This window comes from Pseudopipra pipra, chromosome 3 (genome assembly GCF_036250125.1).
Source record: "Pseudopipra pipra isolate bDixPip1 chromosome 3, bDixPip1.hap1, whole genome shotgun sequence".
NCBI classification, from domain to species: Eukaryota; Metazoa; Chordata; class Aves; order Passeriformes; family Pipridae; genus Pseudopipra; species Pseudopipra pipra.
In genome coordinates this window covers 28,674,585-28,692,207 of record NC_087551.1, presented here as the reverse complement: position 1 = coordinate 28,692,207, position 17,623 = coordinate 28,674,585, and the positions used below count along the sequence as shown (strand labels likewise).

At 36.7% G+C, this 17,623-nt stretch overlaps 1 protein-coding gene across 2 annotated transcripts in view; it reads left to right on the top strand.

Annotated features, from left to right (window-relative positions):
* Window positions 1–17,623, top strand: part of BABAM2 (BRISC and BRCA1 A complex member 2) — a 172,676-nt gene that overhangs the window by 121,274 nt on the left and 33,779 nt on the right. For both annotated transcript variants that reach the window (XM_064648436.1, XM_064648435.1), the window contains exons 8-10: window positions 7,847–7,946; window positions 9,898–9,968; window positions 11,434–11,516. In XM_064648436.1, coding sequence (XP_064504506.1) covers window positions 7,847–7,946; window positions 9,898–9,968; window positions 11,434–11,516 — 254 coding nt within the window. The remainder of the gene's footprint in view (window positions 1–7,846; window positions 7,947–9,897; window positions 9,969–11,433; window positions 11,517–17,623) is intronic.

The window sequence follows — 17,623 nt, the reverse complement described above, 5'->3', positions numbered from 1 at the left end:
TGCTTTGGAAATATATACTTCTCCGTTGTAAGTGTTCAAGGTTTAATTCTCCTTGCTGCAATGCATGCTCTTCCTACCCTCTCATTCAATTCCTCTCTCTGCATTGTAGTGTGAAATTCTGTTCTGTGAAAGTTCTTTAGGACAGGAACCATGCCCTTCTCTTTAAACTGCGAGGCATCTAGCAACTGATTCAGGTCTTATTATATCTGTTTCCCTTAAATATTGTCAGTAGTTAGAATTAGTATTGGTAAGCAGTACCTTTGACGGGGGGACACACCAAAGCTACTTTTCTGATATCATAAGAAGTATCTCTAAATTCGGTTCTTCTGTCATTTGTTATGGATTCTCATTATTATTTGCCTCAATTGACTTGAGTATAGTACATTTGCAATATACCTTGCTATTGGTGGTTTTTGCAGAAAAACTAAGTGGGGCATCAGTTTGTTAAGTTGCAACACAAAAGCAAGATTTGTCAGAATTTTTAAGCCTTTTAAGAGAGAATCACACTCCTTTTATAAGCCTGTGAAACTTTTCATATTTTCATTTTGAACCCGTTCGTGGTGTATTATGAAAAATAATTCTGTATTAATACTTTGAATCAGTTAGAAATATATTACTTATATACTTTTCACTTTTATGTTGTCAGAATGAATAAGTGACCAACATTTTTGTGGAGCGATACTGTTGACCAGTTAACCTAACCAGTTAGGTTAACCTGTATTTTAAGCTGCTGTACACATTGAAGCGTCGCTGATCATTTGTTTTGCACGATCTTGGACTTTTCCTCAAGTTTGTATCTTGAGGTGTAAGGGAGGTCCCAGAGGGCAATCAGTTGTTCTGGGCTGCCTGTCTGCCCAGGCCATCTGCTGTAAGCTCTGGATCAGTTTATAAAAGTGGGCCCCCTCACCCAGGGGATAAAGCAACGTGATGACTGTTGTAGGCAGAGAGCTCATACCTTGTGGTACCACTGTGTAACATCCATGTCCCGTCAGCTGGGTAATAAATGTTATCCTCTCGTGGTTTTGTTTCTGCAGGGAATGCAAGATCTGAGGATGGTGGAGAGTTCTCTTTTCCAGCTCTGGCAGCCCAGGTTTTCACTCAACATGTCAGTAGAAATCTGTCAGTTCCCTTTATGCAGAACCTTTCTGCATGTGAAGACAATGGAAAAATTGCCTCAGTTCTGATTTATCCAATACAGAGGAAATTTTCAGACTTTTATGCTATCAAGTAGCAGTAAGAAAAACTTTATACTGCAAGAGTATCTGTTCTTTTTTCCTCCAGCTCTGAAGAGTGTCAGGGAAGGGATGAAAAGAAACATATTCTAATTTAATTATGTGGCTAACAATCTATTAATCTCATGCTTCTTATTTTTTTTCTTCAAGGAGGAGTAGAATCCTGGGGACAGAGCTCCTATCCCACCACGTCTTTCAATATTGAATCATTGTAGCTATGTTTTCATGTAAATCTGATGGATTAAAGTCTGCTGGAACCTAGAATCTGTATAGTTAATGTAAATATTTCCTTCATATAACCACTTCACCTAAAATAGGTAATACGTTACAGACATCTGCTTCTTTCTTATAATTTTACCCCCAGCAGAATACAGAAGTTGGAATAACCCAAGCAAAGTATTTATTAGCACTTACAGATTACTTCATCCCACAGCTTTTATACTGTTCAGTGAATGTTATTAAACTTCATTGTACTTCAGTATAAGCATCTGGACATTATAGATGGGCAAGCAGAGAAGCAGACTGGTTGCAATAACATGCTGCAATAAAGCCCAGTAAGTCTGACTTGCAGTTTTCTGCACATTCCGTGAAACTAAAATACTTTCTGGTTTTACTATTTGCTCTTTAGAGTGATTATTTCATATTTTTTCCAGTCACTAGTCAGGAGGAGCTCAGAGGTATTTACTCTGAACCTCTAGTAAGTCAAGGAAAAAAAGATGGTGTTATCCTTTCAGCTCTAATGGCCAGATGCTAAGTGTAAGTTTGACCAGGATTCTTTCTCAAAAAAAGTAGATTTGGCATAGTTTTCCCCTCTAGGTCTATTTGTGATTGTATTTTTTTTTCCTGTACATTCAACAATGTAGATACTCAGATTGCATCTGTTAGCTGAAAACATACACTTCTTTTTTACCAGTGTTGAAGTACGACTAATTCTAAGTAAAAATTGTTTCTTTAAAATTAGAATGGAAACTTTTTATGGAGACACTTTCCTTTGTGATAGATTTGAGTGGACAAGCAATATGTTAATTACATTTGGTTTAAATGGAGTATTATGAGAAAGGGAAGAAAATACTGTCACAAACCTAGACTGACTGATTTTTCAGTACAAGAGTAATGTTCTGTTGTTTTACTGTTAAGCTTTTTATTGCTGATCGAAGCAGTATCCCAAGGCTTCTGCCAAGCACTGGGTTGTCTGTGTGATAGGGGGGATTTGGTTACAGTCGAGCAAGTCTGAAAAATGGTAAACTGACAGCAAATCTGGGATCATGGTTGGTAAGGCAGCTTTTGTGGTCACGTGCTTTTATTTGATGTGGTTCCTTGTGTCTCCTGTGCCAAATGGTGTAATGTACTAAAATGATGAAACTGCAAAAGAAAAAAAGGTCAAGTATTTAACTTCAGGAACAAGGGAGAAAGAGAACGGGAAAAGAGATCAAAGTCCTTAACATGCCTCTCAAAATAGAAAAAAAGAGCAAAAAGAAGGGAATTTCTTTCCACGTGCTTGAGGCTACTTTTGCCTATAGCCATCATGAGTAATAAACCCTTCAAAAATGCTTATGTAGGTCTGCAGTGTGCTTTAGTTTCAAAATACGCCAGGTATAACAGAGAGTTAAAAAGGGTATATCTTGGTTAAAGAAAGAACTATTGTCTCTGAAGTCTACTTTCCATTAATAGTACATAAATTTGAACATGTTTTAACATTGGCCACACAAGAGAAAAGCTCTTAGTTACTTTAAGTTGGTATAAAAGGTCTTTCCATGCAGAGGCAAGGTTTTTATTTGTTTGCATTTTCAAAGCTAGGCGAATCTTCAACTGTATCATTCACGATCATTGACATTGTCATTTCTCTATTTTATGTGTGTTGTGCAGAAAGAATTTATTGGATTAGAAATTGATTGTTGAGTACAATCAATATTATGCACCACTTTCTTTTGGTATAAAGCTCTGTAATGCTATGTTCACGCTGTGCTCAGTGTTGGACCTCCTTGCCCAAATACACATTTTTTATTCTTCCTTCCTTGGAGAAAAAAAATGACTACTCTTGGGTAAGGTACCTCCTTTTAACAGCATGAAACTTTTCTGTAAATGTTCTTTTCTTTCTGATACTTGTTTCACAGAGAAACGTACACAATTTTGGAGGTGAGAAAAGGGAACAGATAAAGTGGAGGGGGGTGAGGCGCAAAACATAATCTGTATTACGTGTGCACAGGTGCTTAACCTGTGTTAGCACATAACTTTATAAACTGTGATGTAGATAGTCTAAAATAATACTCATTTTTCAGACTCAGCTCAAAAGTTTCCCAGCAATCCAGAGAAACCTGCATTTTTTTCTGCTCAGAGAAAGAGGGAAGCAAAATGAACTGCAGGGAAGAGGTGGTGTGAATGAAAGGAGTTTGGGGAAATTAGACAGGCCCAAGTTAGTATGGGGAGAGTTGTAGGGAAGGAAGTAGAGATGGAAGTAAGAGCATCTCTCTACATACCTGTAAGTCTGCCTTGCTAAAGCACCCTGTCATCTGAGAAACACCCTTTTTCTCTAATGAAGGGATGGTTTTCAGGAAGAGGAAATAACTGGTTTACACATAAATACTCAAGAACAAAAGCAGTCACTTCTGTAAACCTGTGAATTAATGCTATGCCTTTTTTTTTAAAGGATCATTTCTTGAGAGACATTTTAGTGTAATTATAAGCTATCAAGAAATGGGAAAGAATTTTGCAATTTTGTATGTGGGCCTGAATAAATAGATCCATTGAGAGACAGACAGAGCAAGTCACTTGGAATGCACCAGTCAACAGCAGAAATGTAAACATACTCCAGCTACGCTCTCTGCACTTGTATTTCAGCGTGTTGCAGAACAAAACTTCTATTAATGCAGGCTGACTGCTGTACTTGTTGAATTCAGTAGTGAGTCTCTCACAAAACCAGCTAGTTCACAGATCATGGATGAGAACCACACTGTGTCTGCCACTCTGGAAACTCAGGAGGACAGAAACTTGCTGCAAAGGAGACTCTGCTCTGTCTTAGAATGAAGTGTATGAAGTTGGTTTGCAGAGCTGACTAGGTTTGGAGCAAGCCAGTAAAATGCTGAGGCCAACAAATCTTTGTCTCTGTGTTCCAGTGTGTTTGAACAACCTTATCTCATAGACAGGTACATCTACCGTATATTAGTCTTCATCTGGTACTAGTCCTAATGAAATAACATCCACTAAGACTGTTGCTTTCTGAATTGTCATAATTATAGAAGCCACTCTCAGACTGTTAGAACCTTAGCCTTTAAAAAGTAGCAGGTTACTGGAAAAAACTGTAAAAATCAAACACAATTCAGTTGGTTGTATTGAAACTAGTCTTACTCTGACTGTAGAGGAGCAATATTAATTGTCTGTATTTAAAAACAAAATAACTTCCTTATCATATCTCTTGATGTTTTTTGTTTAATTTTTTTTTTGTCTTGACAAAAGGAGTGTGGGGCTTTTTTGTGAGGGGAGTTTAACAGTGATACCAAGAAGGAAAGCCTTATTTCAAACAGAGTGGTGTTAGATCTGTGCTCCAAGAGGCCTAACTATCTAGAAAGCAGGTCTGATGTGCAGCAATCTTTAGCGTGTGCTGGTGAAATATCTTGACAAACAGAATGTCCTTGACTATGAAAAGCTTCTTATGGCATTTTGTTCTCCACTTTTCCTTTTGATTGGACTGTGAGGTACCTCAAAAAGTAGCATGAGATACTGAGCTGCATGCTGGAATTCCCTTGCCTTTTACAGGTCCTTCTTTGATATTGTGTAAATCACTTTTTTCTTCAGCTGCAAATTTATTATAAGTCAAATGAATTATTACAACCTCTTACGCAATCTCTTGATTGGGAGGTACTGGTATGAGAGAGACATCATAGTACAGCATAGTAAAATCAAACTCTGAGCAATAGTTTCCTTATATGTTTAAAAATAAAAGGTAAATATCAGTTTAATAAGACAGATGAACCTTAATTGCTAAATGTTTATAGAAAGTTTTGAGATGGTCAGAGGCCAGGTCCTGTGCAAATGCAGTATTTTATTAAAATATTTAATAACCAGATTCTCTGATGCAATTGAGGGAACAAAGATGCCTGTCCACTCTTAATTTTCCCAACCCATAATAATTTCCATAGAATATAAATTACATATTGTACAGCTTTATTCTGTTTTTAGAGGATAATTATACTAGAAATTCCAGCCTTCTTTCTGTGGAGGGACCTTTTTCTCAGAAACCACACCTTGTAGCAGTCTGTTTTTCATTTGAGAAGGGCTGAATTTCCATTAATGTCCACAAGTTTTTATGGGTTGGTGCCTTTCAAGAGATGGATACAGGTAAAATGTATGTTTCCCTTACTCACAAGTCATCATAATTCAGTCTGGAAGATGTATGTATTGGAAGCTGATGATATAGGAGTAGAAACTTTTTTTTACGTGTGTAATATGTTAGAGATTACTCTTAATTTCATGCCTGCTATTGTAACAGAGGGAAGCCTGAAATTCCTGTTGTAGTCATCTGAGCATCTCCAGTGGTATCTCTGTGCTGAGAGGGAACTTGGACTTGGTGTCAAATGAGGCAAGGCAGGATACAAAATGGACAGTACCAGTTGCTCTGTCTATGAGATTGGAGGCTATGAGATTTATGTAACCATTTAGGGAGTTTAATAAAAGGAAAGGCAGGGTCTCAAAGTAAGGTTCACAACCCACTTTTGACATAACAGGAGGGACAAGTAGCAAAACATTCTCCAATATTAGAGACTGATGGACCCCATATATTTTCAGTTTCCTAGAAGCAAATTACTGTTTCAGAAATGTTCCAACTTTTAATAGTCACACTCCACTGTTTTTAAACATCCACAAGTTGCAAAATTATATTCCCGTCTGAGTAATTTTAGTAAGAGGGTAGCAGCAAGGAAACTGAATTCAGTTAAAAAAAAATCCTGTTCAAGTCTTACTTCTGCTGGAAAAGTTTGTTTGTTTTTTTATGTAGCTGTGGTGTACTCAAAGCTTTTTTTTTCATCATTGCATATGCAAAATCCAGACCTGCAGAACTGTTCCATGTGGTGAACAGTCTGCTAAACCCAGACTGTTTTGCCTGAGTAGCAGATTTCCATATACCTCATTATGAGTTTGGGATTTTTTTGATTTATGTAGACTCTGTTCCTTCAAAGGGATGTATGACTGTAGACCTTTATATGTACCAAAGTGATTTCTTATCAAGTACTAAGGAAAATACAAGGGCAGGTCCAGTTGGAGAATATGAGCATTTTTTTTTGCAGAGAACTTTCTTTCTAGACAGTTTAATTTATCATGGAAACACCATGTAAACAGAAGGCCACAAAGTTACTTAGCTTTTGAAGTTTTTAATGGTGGCCAATGAGTTTTTGGATGGTTAGTGAATGATGTAATCCACAGTGTGTAATGCAAATTCGTATCCTTTTTGATTGGTAAGGGACTATAAGAAAGATTGAGGTCAGTACTGCTAAAAGACAGTAGCACAGACTTTATCTCGTTAAATACAGCCTGATTTAAATAAGCGTTAGATCTTTCCACACCAAAGAAGCAATTATCCTTGGTAATAGCAGGTGTGCTTGAGTCTTCCATCCTGTGATAAAGGCAAATGATTAGGGTACTAATAAATATATCTCTGAGGTTGTCTTATTTCTGTGGATTCCTACCACTCAGATTTCCAATCTGTGCATGGACAGAGTTAATATCCTTGGTTTTATTATTTCCTTCTGGGGATGAACAAAATCATAGAATCAGGGAATATAATTGTGAAACAATGTAGACTGGAGAGAGCATCTGGAGGTTATCTGGCCAAGCCACTTCTCAGAGCAGGGCCAGCTTAGATCTGTGTGCTCATGGCAGTCATTCAGCTGAGCTTTGTGGACCACTGAGCACCACTTCAGAGGAGCCACTGGCTCCATAATCTCTTGAATTTTCTGTTAGATAATTGAAGGCATCAGTACACCTTCAATAACAATATGCCTTAAACTCCCCTCCTTAACAGCCTCACTTCCCCAGTGTTCTCTGAAGACTGGACAAACCCATTTCTTTCAGCATCCCCCCTTACATCATCATGTACCTCATAAACTTTCTGACCCACTGCCCTCTTAATCTAGTAGGTTAACATCTGTGTTGTGTTGGAAGGTCCAAAACTGGAGTAGATGATGCAAACATCATCAATGTTTGCCATCTCTAACTCCGCAGTCCAAATTATTTTGATTATACTTAGCTGTATTGACTGAAGGTGGTTTTTGGAATAATTAAGACTTCAAGTCTCACACAACTAACAAGATACCTGAACTACAGTATTCCACATCTTACTGATGAGGACTAAGGAACAGAACTGTTCACAATGAAAAAGCTGTTTCCTGAAAAAATGCTTTGCTTTAAGTGATACTCCTAAGTGGTTTTTTTAGAGTAGGTCATGTTATAACCTGTTTTTGTAGATGGTATCACTCAATATTTCTTCTTATCACCACAGCATAAAATACACTTCCTCATGGCCCACTGACTTTAAGCATAGGGAAAGAGGACTGTGCAGAAATCATTTTCAGATCCCAGGGACCGTATGTATAATGTACTGTTAAATTGACTTCTGTTTCTAGTGCGCTTGGAGGATCATCCGCCCTTCACATCCCAGCCTTTCCTGGTGGAGGTTGTCTTATTGACTATGTACCCCAAGTATGCCAGCTGCTAACAAACAAGGTAAGTTAATAAAGACAACTCAGTTTTCCTTCTCATTATGGTTTGTATTGCATTTCCATAGAAATCGTTATTCTTCTGCCAGGTAGTCCAGGCAAGGCATACTTAAGCTGAACTACACAGGGAATATCTTTTTGATAAGAACTGAGCACCTAAGCAGGACACTGAATATAACAACTCTTTTAGGTAAACAAGTGACGCTGGGGTCAGATCCTGGAGCGGTTTTTTTCTTCATGTGACGTGTTCCGATTTAGGGTAAAACGTTATTGTAATGTATAACGCTGCATTGTAGCATACTATTTTGTTAGTAAATACAAATGTGTAGTTTGCATTTTATTTTGCCATTTGGGAGTTCTCATACCTAGTCATCACTAAGTTTTGAATACTTTCAATAATTTTTATTCTCATACATTTCATCCAAATGAACTGAATCAGCAGTCTGTTTGGATGTAATAGCTATTTAGGGTTGCTGAAAAGGTTGTGTTCCTGTTAGCTTACTGTTTAAACAAAAAAGAACAATTATAGTATTTTGAAAGTTTCTCCATTATTTAAGAGTACTTTTCAAAAGAAAGCTTAGGGGCCAACATCTAGAAATTTATCTATTACAAACTTGCATTTGTTTATTATTTTTACTTTCAATTGTCTAAATGAAGAAAATAATTTTATCTTCTAGAAAAAGTTCTTCAAAATGTGCTTCCATAATTATATTGACTCTATCCTTAGAGTTGTTTTTGTTGTGGTTTTCTGTTAAAATTACTCTCTGTTTTTAAAATCTGCAAGCATACAGGACTGTTTTTATCCTTTCTTAAACGAAGTCATTTGAGCAAACTTATCGTGCGTTTTCCTTTTCCCAAAATAACATTTCAGATCCTACACAGAGCCTTCAAAATAATTGTAGTATTTTATAAAATGAATATATTTCAATGTATAAATAGAATTCAGCTTTAAGGTATACAAGATAGCTCTCAGCAATGAATGTATCAAGGCCTTTTCAGTAATTTTAGGAAAGCATTTGCCAGCCAAGAAATTCTGGTATTGCCATAGCCAAGAAAATACTCTTCCTGTTCCTTTCAGTGAGGAGAAAAAAAGGTTTCTAAAATACAGCTTTTAGTTCTGGAAAGTAAAGGAATTTACGTAGAGTATCATATATGGAACCACACCATAAGTACTTCAAGTCAGCAGTTCTAAAGCAGATGCTCTTGCAGCCTCACAACACAGGCATTGTTTCTGTTATGGGTCAAGCCGTGTTCACACTGTTCTCCTAAGTAATGCCATTCAAATCAATAAGAAAACGTAGATGGTGCAAGGAGAATTTTGCCTTAAGTCTTCCAAATTTAGCATTGTTGGATTTTGTCTGTGCCAGGATGGAAGCCTTTCAAAACCCAGAATGCCTCAGAAGTTGATGCTCGCAGTTGAGTAGGTGGATCCCTGAGTCAGCATGAAACCAGTGACAGAGCTTAGTGTTCAGAAGATTTTGTTGGAGATGCAGTCTTCACAAAACACCCAAGATCAGTTATGAAAGATACTTATTTTTGTCTTTTCTTTTATAACCAGAATGTTATTTCGACACTTAACCTATTGACAGTTCAGGTAACTGTGATTTGTCTGTCACAGCTTTGTACTCGAACCTCAGTAAGGCAAGGCTGAGCATTTCTTTCCTTCACTTTTTATCTTGTGCAGTTAAACAGTGCTTCAGTCTATTGTGAAAAACTTAAGTTTCACTCAAACGTGAGTGAAGAGATTTCTCTGCAAGATGTTCTGTGTGCAAGATCCAGGGCTTGTTTTAAAGGCATTTTAGGATTCTTTAAGGAATCACACAAGGTAAAATGTAGGTTTCAGAACTACTGCCATGTCAAACATAAATCTTCCTTTACAAGAACTATATGACAAACTGGGATTTAGCTTTTTTTATCTTTTTATAGCTCTGGATTTATTTTCTTCTTTCTTTTTTCAGGTACAGTATGTTATTCAGGGATACCATAAGAGAAGAGAGTACATTGCAGCTTTCCTGAGTCACTTTGGAACGTAAGTTTTCCTGCGCTGCATTATTTTCTGTAGCACGGGGGAAAGTAGTTTTCTGCACATGGTTTGTGGTTTGTGTGACTGCTGTCCACTGGATGAAATGAAATCTAGTCATTTTTCACAGAATGGTGTGTATAGGTTGTCTCTCTGTAGCAGTACTATAATGAAGGTCAGCATTATTTCACTTCTGTGCCAGTTGCCCATCTGATTTTACTAGAAAATAGCTGATGATGGGAAAAGGCCAGTAAGGATTTTCTCCTTGTGCAGAAGAAATGTGCTCATTTCTGAATAAATGACTTGAGAGGTCTTACAGTAATAGGCAGTGACTGAGGTGGGAGAATGGGGAAGCAGGTCTAAGCCTTGCAGGAGCCAGAAGCCACTGCTTGGCATAAAAACAGGACTGGGAGACCAGCTGCTCCCACCACCAAGCAGTATTTTGTCTCTCAAGAGAAGAGGCTGTTGGGCCATGTTAGATTCCTGCAGATCAAGCAGTGGCCGTGGCCAGGCATGATGACACATTAGCTTCACAAATCAATTAACCAGGGCTACCCTGAGTCAGCACTTTGGCTTCCCACCTAAATTCTGACTAGAGTGAAAGTCCAAGCCTTTACCTAGTTGCGATGAATGGTTTCTGCTTCCAAGGAGTGATGCCAAATGACATGGATATTCGGGAGCCCTTCAAATCTCGTGTCTCTCAAGCGAGCTTAGGAAAACAGGTGGCTTCTAGCATGGACCCAGATTTAATACAATGATAATTAGATAACGATGACTTGAACTGGTTATACAAGTAGACAGTCAAGGCAAGCTCAATCTTTGTCAAGACAAGGTATTTCCTTTTCTTCTGAGAAAACTACAGTATAGAAATGGCCAGGTGCACCCATGATTTTATTATATCTACAATGTAGTTCATGAGTTCTGATACCGCTTGAGTTTTTTAGAGAATACCAACTTCTGATAATTGAAACTTGTAATCCATCTTTTGAACAAGTCTTCTATATCGAATTTTTTGTATGCTCTCATGTTTTGTTTTTATATATGCTCTTTTCAATTTTCAAATTTAAACTCTACTCAGCCTGCATATTTTCAGTTTTACCCTCTCACTTAGTATAGAGTTAATAAGTTACCTTAATCTGAGTAAGATACAGGGAATTTTTGCGTCCGCAGTTTTACTAGTTTAGGACTGCAGATGCATTAGCTGATCTCCTTTCATTCTGAAGTGCGTTTATGTAAACTGAACATGGCCTTTCTTTGGGTAAGAAACTCCAATAACACAGCATAATTAAGATTATTACAAGTTTAATTTATATTTAGCTAGACAATTTTAAATGTTAATAAACGAAGCAAATACTGGAAGTTTCTGAGCAAACAAATAAAAATAACAATCCCTGTAATACAAAATTTACCTATTAATCATTCAGTATTATAAGGTAAAAATTATATTAAATTTTTGTTGTTTTTCTGTTGACAGCGGTGTGGTGGAATATGATGCAGAAGGCTTCACAAAGCTCACTCTGTTGCTGATGTGGAAAGATTTTTGCTTCCTTGTTCACAGTGAGTAACACTTTGCCTCAGGCATAAGTGTCTATTCTCTTGAAGATACAAGTTCAAAAGGGAAAAAATACAAATACAGGAAACAATTTAAAAGTTTTAGCTGTTTTTATCCAGTGCTTAATCTATTTTTGATGTGACCATGACACTTAGAAAACACAAAATCCTAATTGTTTTTGGAGATGGGGGGAATTGGAGAAGGGGAGAGGATCCACATCGGTAGTGAGATGCCAGATTTACAAAACACCAAAAGCATCCTGGGGAGGTTTTCTGGTAATATGATGCAAGTTCAAGTTCATGGTTGTAACTTGGCCTTTCAGAAGTGTCAATAATGAGAACCAGTATTATACTCAACCTGGGAATACCTAAAATCTTCTGTAGTTGTCAGGAGTTAAAGCATTGATACTAACTGTAAAGACTCTCTGTTTAATTACATGAGAAATACACTATACTGTCATTAGGATCCAAAAGATATTCCTAGACTGAAACTGTATAGGCAAAACTGTCTTAACAATGTAGCTAGATTTGCTGTCATTTGAAAGTTTTAAAAAAATGATTGTGTTGCTTTCAAAAAGACATTCTTAATTAAATATATAGGAATTGGTCCATGTGGATTAGTAAATGTGGCTTTGTTACATGTTACCTTTTATATGTTACTTTAAGGTAGTAATTACTATTTTTCCCTATGCTAAGGTGAAATTCAGAGGTATCAGAGGTATTTTTGTCTGGGGAAATTCGTTACTCTTTAGTTTGTTTGTTATACTTCTTATTTATGTTTAAAAGAATTGCATTGCAGTCTGAGCAGCTGCAGCATTGGTGTTTGTTAACATTCTAGCACTGGTATCTTTGAGATTACTTCATTTTTGATTGTGGGCTAGCTTTCCATGTGGAAAACTGACACTGTCTTGATGGTATCATAGAAATTTGTCCCAGAGTTTTTGATGCAGAAAGTGAGGATTGCCATTGTTCAGAGAAGTCCTTCACCCTGTGTTGTGTTGGAGATCATAAAAAATGGTCTCACTAGTTCCTTTCTTTTTATTACCTAAGATTACCACACAGTAGTGACCTTAAGAGGCCTAGAAAATTCAAACCTGAAATGAAAACACTTCCATCATATTATTATGAATTACATTATGGAAAAAAAAATTAAAGCTGATATTTTTTGGAAAATTATCCTTGTTAAATCTTTACTTACATTTCAACTACAGTTGAGAATTGGTCACTGGACAATTGTCTTTATGAGATGGCACTTACTTATGTACAGCTTTCTTGGAGATTTCCTACCTTTCTTACTCCCCAACATGTTTGGGTTAATTAAATCTATTAAAATTCTTGTGGATTTGATTTGTGCTGTAGGATAATATAACTTAATACATGTTGAATCAGTTAGATTTCAGGGGAATCAAAATTCAAATTTCTGCTAAATAACAGAGTAGGTTTTAACTGTGTAATATTCATAGTATTCAATTAAACTGGCATGAAAGGTACAATTATAACTGAATAGTTTATCACTATGTATTAACCCTGTGGCCTTAAAAATCATACAGTGTCTTAGCTTTGTAAGCCATTGCATCACCCACTTGTTGAACAATCCACTGCAAAAGCATTTATGTTCCATGCACTGAAGGATATTGCAATGAAAGGACCGAAACCTGCACTTCATTTCCTGAGTGAAGTAATATAGGCTTTCATCTCTTAACCACTGACATAACTATGTATATTATGGTTGAATATTTAGCAAGCGTCTAATAAAATGTCTGGGAGAGATAGCAATAAGTTGAAAACTGCTCTGCTTCATATATTTAGTATAGTATGTAGATAAAGTATTCAGAGGAGAATAAATAGGTCAGTATACAGCAGGCACCACGGCAAATCGAATGAAAGGTACCATAGTAAATTTTACTGGCATCTAAATTTCAGTTAAAATTTTGTGTTTAATTGAGATGGTGAGATTTATAAACCCTGACATGAGTTGTATTTCCTTTAAAAGATCCATTCAGAGATTTCAAAAATAACTTTGGCATTGTTTTGCAGCTATTTACATTCCAAGTTACAAACTTATTTGGACACTAGGAAGCAAAAAAGGATCAGAAGTAAGGTGAAATTATTCAGAATAGTTTTATTGAATAAACTGGGTTGAAGGAGAGAGAAACAGGAAAATAGTTCTGAATTGCCAAAGCCCAATAACCTTAGAACAATTTCACTTGCTAAAAAAAATTGATTTGTGCTGTAGTCACAGAATGAAGAGCAGAGTCTACTCACTCTACCTTAAAACACCAAAGAGCTACCTAGTTGCAAACTTAATCATTAGATTAATGAAGCTGCTGCAGTTATTATATTAGATCAAAGACCAGTCAAAGGAACTGTTGCTTTAGTGGTTTAGTTTTAAGAATTAATCAAGTGCTTTCAAATATAAGACAGAAGAAATAAACATTTAGAGAAGTTCATGCGTCCACGTGGGAAAGGAAATTGTTAATCAGTCATACTGCTTTTGATATTGATACTGTTTATGAGTAAGTCTCCGTATGAAGCTTTGTAAGTAAACTTCAATAGGCTGCCAATTTCTTTCTCTTCTTGTTTATGAATCAGCTATGATTAGTTTTTGCAGACAAGTATTTCTTCATATTCTTGTTCCTCCATACAGTCTGTGTATTTATACCGTATATAAATCATAGTATTATTTAGCTTGGAGAATACCCTTAAGATCCAGTTCAGCCATTGATGCTATAATCAGAACAATATTAGATAAAACCACATTAAATTATCCATACATAATTAAGAATCAAGTAGCCTTATTGGTATAAACACAAGAATAGGACTCTGAAGCAACCTTTATGTGGGCTTTTCAAAGATTAATTTTTATCTTGCAAGATTTTTAGGTTGTCAGCACAAAGGAAAGTGACAGAAGTTGGACTGGTTGCAATAGCAAATGAAACACTGCTTGTGTTAGTGATTTTTAAGATTTAAGATGGACAAACATTAAATTAAGAAAGGTTTTTTTCATTGAACAATGTTTCAGGGGATGGAGAATGCTTGAAGCTGCGAGCATTTGTATTTCAAGTTTGGAGGGGATCTCAGCCGAGGTGGAGTTGGTGGGAATGTTTGCTGGAACTGACTTTGCCTAATTGTAAGGGATTTCGGGTTCTGTGTGTGTAATGCCACTGACTAGGAGGTTCAAAACCAAGGGACCCAGAGCATTAATTGGGTTATAGGAGGCTATACCTATGACTATCAGGCTTTGGATGCACACCTGTTTCTGGATTCAGGTTTTTTTGGTAGAAGTCCTTAATGCCAGCTTTTGATGCATTCCTGTTTGAATATTGCTATCTGCACACATTTTTTAGAAGAGCGGTTTGTGCCAGTGCAGTCAGGTTACGTGGTTTGAGTTGATGGCCTTAGCTAAACAATTGGGATTCACATAAACCTCCTTTGGGTCTGGATTAGCACATCTGTCCACAACCACAGAAAACTTGGAAAATAAAGACACAAAGAATTTTTGGTAACCATGTTTGTTCGATGACGCTTGGGAGGAGGGAAAAAAAATCTGACATTTTGGGAAAGAGCATTAATAGCTGGGAACACAAGTTTACACTACTGTGCAAAGAAAGTACGGTTTATTCCAGAAGTGTTCAGAGAAAAAGGAACGTATGCCTTCAAGTAGAGCAGTAGAGCATCAGTAATCCTTTTAATATAGGTGAGTGTTAAATTTTCAGGCACCTAGTATAGTTTAAGATGTTATACCTGCCCTCGAAAGGAGATTGCCCCACCTGTGGAAAGTCAACAGAACAGAGCTAGTGAGCTTTTGTCTGCCCATTCATCTATTCCTCCAGCAGCTGTTTAAATAACAAGTTATACTTTGATGTAGTAAATGGCTAGCAAGGAGGTTTGGTAAAGTCTTAAATATGAAGGTTTTTCTTAGATGAACATGTGTCTGATCACTTCATGTTTACTATTACTAAAAAATCTCATTTGGCTCACGTACAACTAAATATCCAGGATGGAATCAAAGGAACACAATGTTTAAAGTACTCTTAATGTCAAAAATAAAATTATCAGCTTTCAATAACAATTTCAAACTAAATCTAGTTGGCAGAGTCCCTTAGAAATAAAGGAGAAAAATATGCCACAGAGAAAAATGATCAGCAGAAGACTCATTAATTTCCAAATGCTACTGATCAGTCCTGTGATTAGCCCCTTTCTGTGCCTATGCCTAGTTTAGTGCGGAACCGTGTGCCTGTGACTCTGGCTACTTTTCCACCAGTGCCTGTTCCACAGCACTGCAGTGTATCTGCAGCTTTCATTGGCTGCATTTAAGCAATATGCACTTCACTACACAGGAAATGTCACAGAGAATGCTTTGTTTTGAGTGATTAAAACAATGTACAAAGTTTTGAAGAAACCCCCTCTGCTTGGAGTATATTTTGCTGTAGGCAGAATGACATGCCTTCAGGAGCATTCAAGCCCAGATTCAAAGAAATACATGGAACCAACTAAAAGTACTGAGACAGCGAGAGGAGAAAACCACCACATGAAAGACACTTCTCTGCTTACTCCCAAGCGTAAGATCCAAATCGCTTTTGACTTTCTCCAGCCAGTTTTACATCACTGGGGCTTCCTTAATCTTCAATTTTTTGTTTAAGAATGAAAAGACAGCCTGATACAATATTTGCTGAAATTTTTGACCAGCATCAAACTTCTCATACTAGTATGAGGCCATCATAAGATACTTGTAGAGCCTAATTCCTATCACAGCAGGTATTCACAACGGATGCAAGTGAAATCTGAAAATGGAGGTTTTCTTTTCCTCTTTTTCTCTTTCTCTGTGTTCATTTTGTTTTCATGTCATTCAGTACAAACTAGTTTTAGGTTCCTATTTGTAATTGCTGAAAAAGGGAGAATGGACGCTAGGCAGTTTATAAAACTTGGTATGGACAGCAACAAACAGGAAACAACTGCTGTGATAGGAATTAGGCCCTACAGGTATCTTATGATGGATGGCCTGATGTGGGTGGACTGGAAAAGTATTTTAAAGTGTCACTTTTCTGTGGATATTACTTTCTTAATTTCTGAGAAATGCATATATTTGCCATACTTTTAAAACTGTAGTATATTGCTATAGACATTATTTGACGTTCTTCCAGTAACTACAAGCACTTTAACAAATGGACTGAAAGGTTTTCTAATAACTTCTTACAAAATTGCACTTTTCAGAAAAGGGAACAGTTGTTTTTTCTTATTTAATAGATATATCCAGAGTATGACTACTATATGCCCAAGTATATGACAGATAACTAAAATTCTCAGAAAAGATACCTGACATGGAACAGGAATATAATCCTTTTTTATCTGCTAAGGTTTTGAAAAGAAGTAATTAGGTATAAAGGTCATTGATGGGATGGGACTTGAGTACAGATTGTGGTGTTTATTATTCTTAGTCCATGTCTTATGTTCTTGTGTCTACACATTTTGGCAACTCACATGGCAGTCACAGATAGTTTTTCTCTAAGGTGAGAACTGCATTAAAGGCATGAGATACCACAAGTAGAAAATTGCTCATAGTGCCAAGTGGAAAGAAAATATCTTGTATTCAATCTGGAAAGGAGATGATGAGCAGGGTTTCATGGAGGAGTCCTGTGTTCAATATCAGGCAATGCTTTCAGAAAAAAAATCAGGATGATACAGAACACCACAATATTATTAGAAATTTGAAATTTCTAGAAATAAGAGCTGTATTAAGAAAGATTTTCTGAATCCTTCTTTCCTATTTCTTTCCTCTTTCTACACAATGACAATTACTTTGTCACCTAAGTAAATTTTTTCTAAGAATCCATATGTGGCAAGGCAATGACACACAAAGGCAACTACTGAATGCCTTTTATGAAATAGATAAATATAATTCACTTCGGATTAATAAGAAATACACCTTGGTTTAGAGGTGGAACTGGTCACAAATGTGCATAAATGCTTAAATGGGGGAAGGAGGGAGAGCTTAAGCTGCTTTTCTGTCTCCTTCATCAGCAGCTCCATTGCCCCATTCAGCAGCACAGTCTCACGTTTTCTCTAGTCTTCCTTTCACTCTTGCTGTCCCTGTAGAAGCCCATCTTGAATCC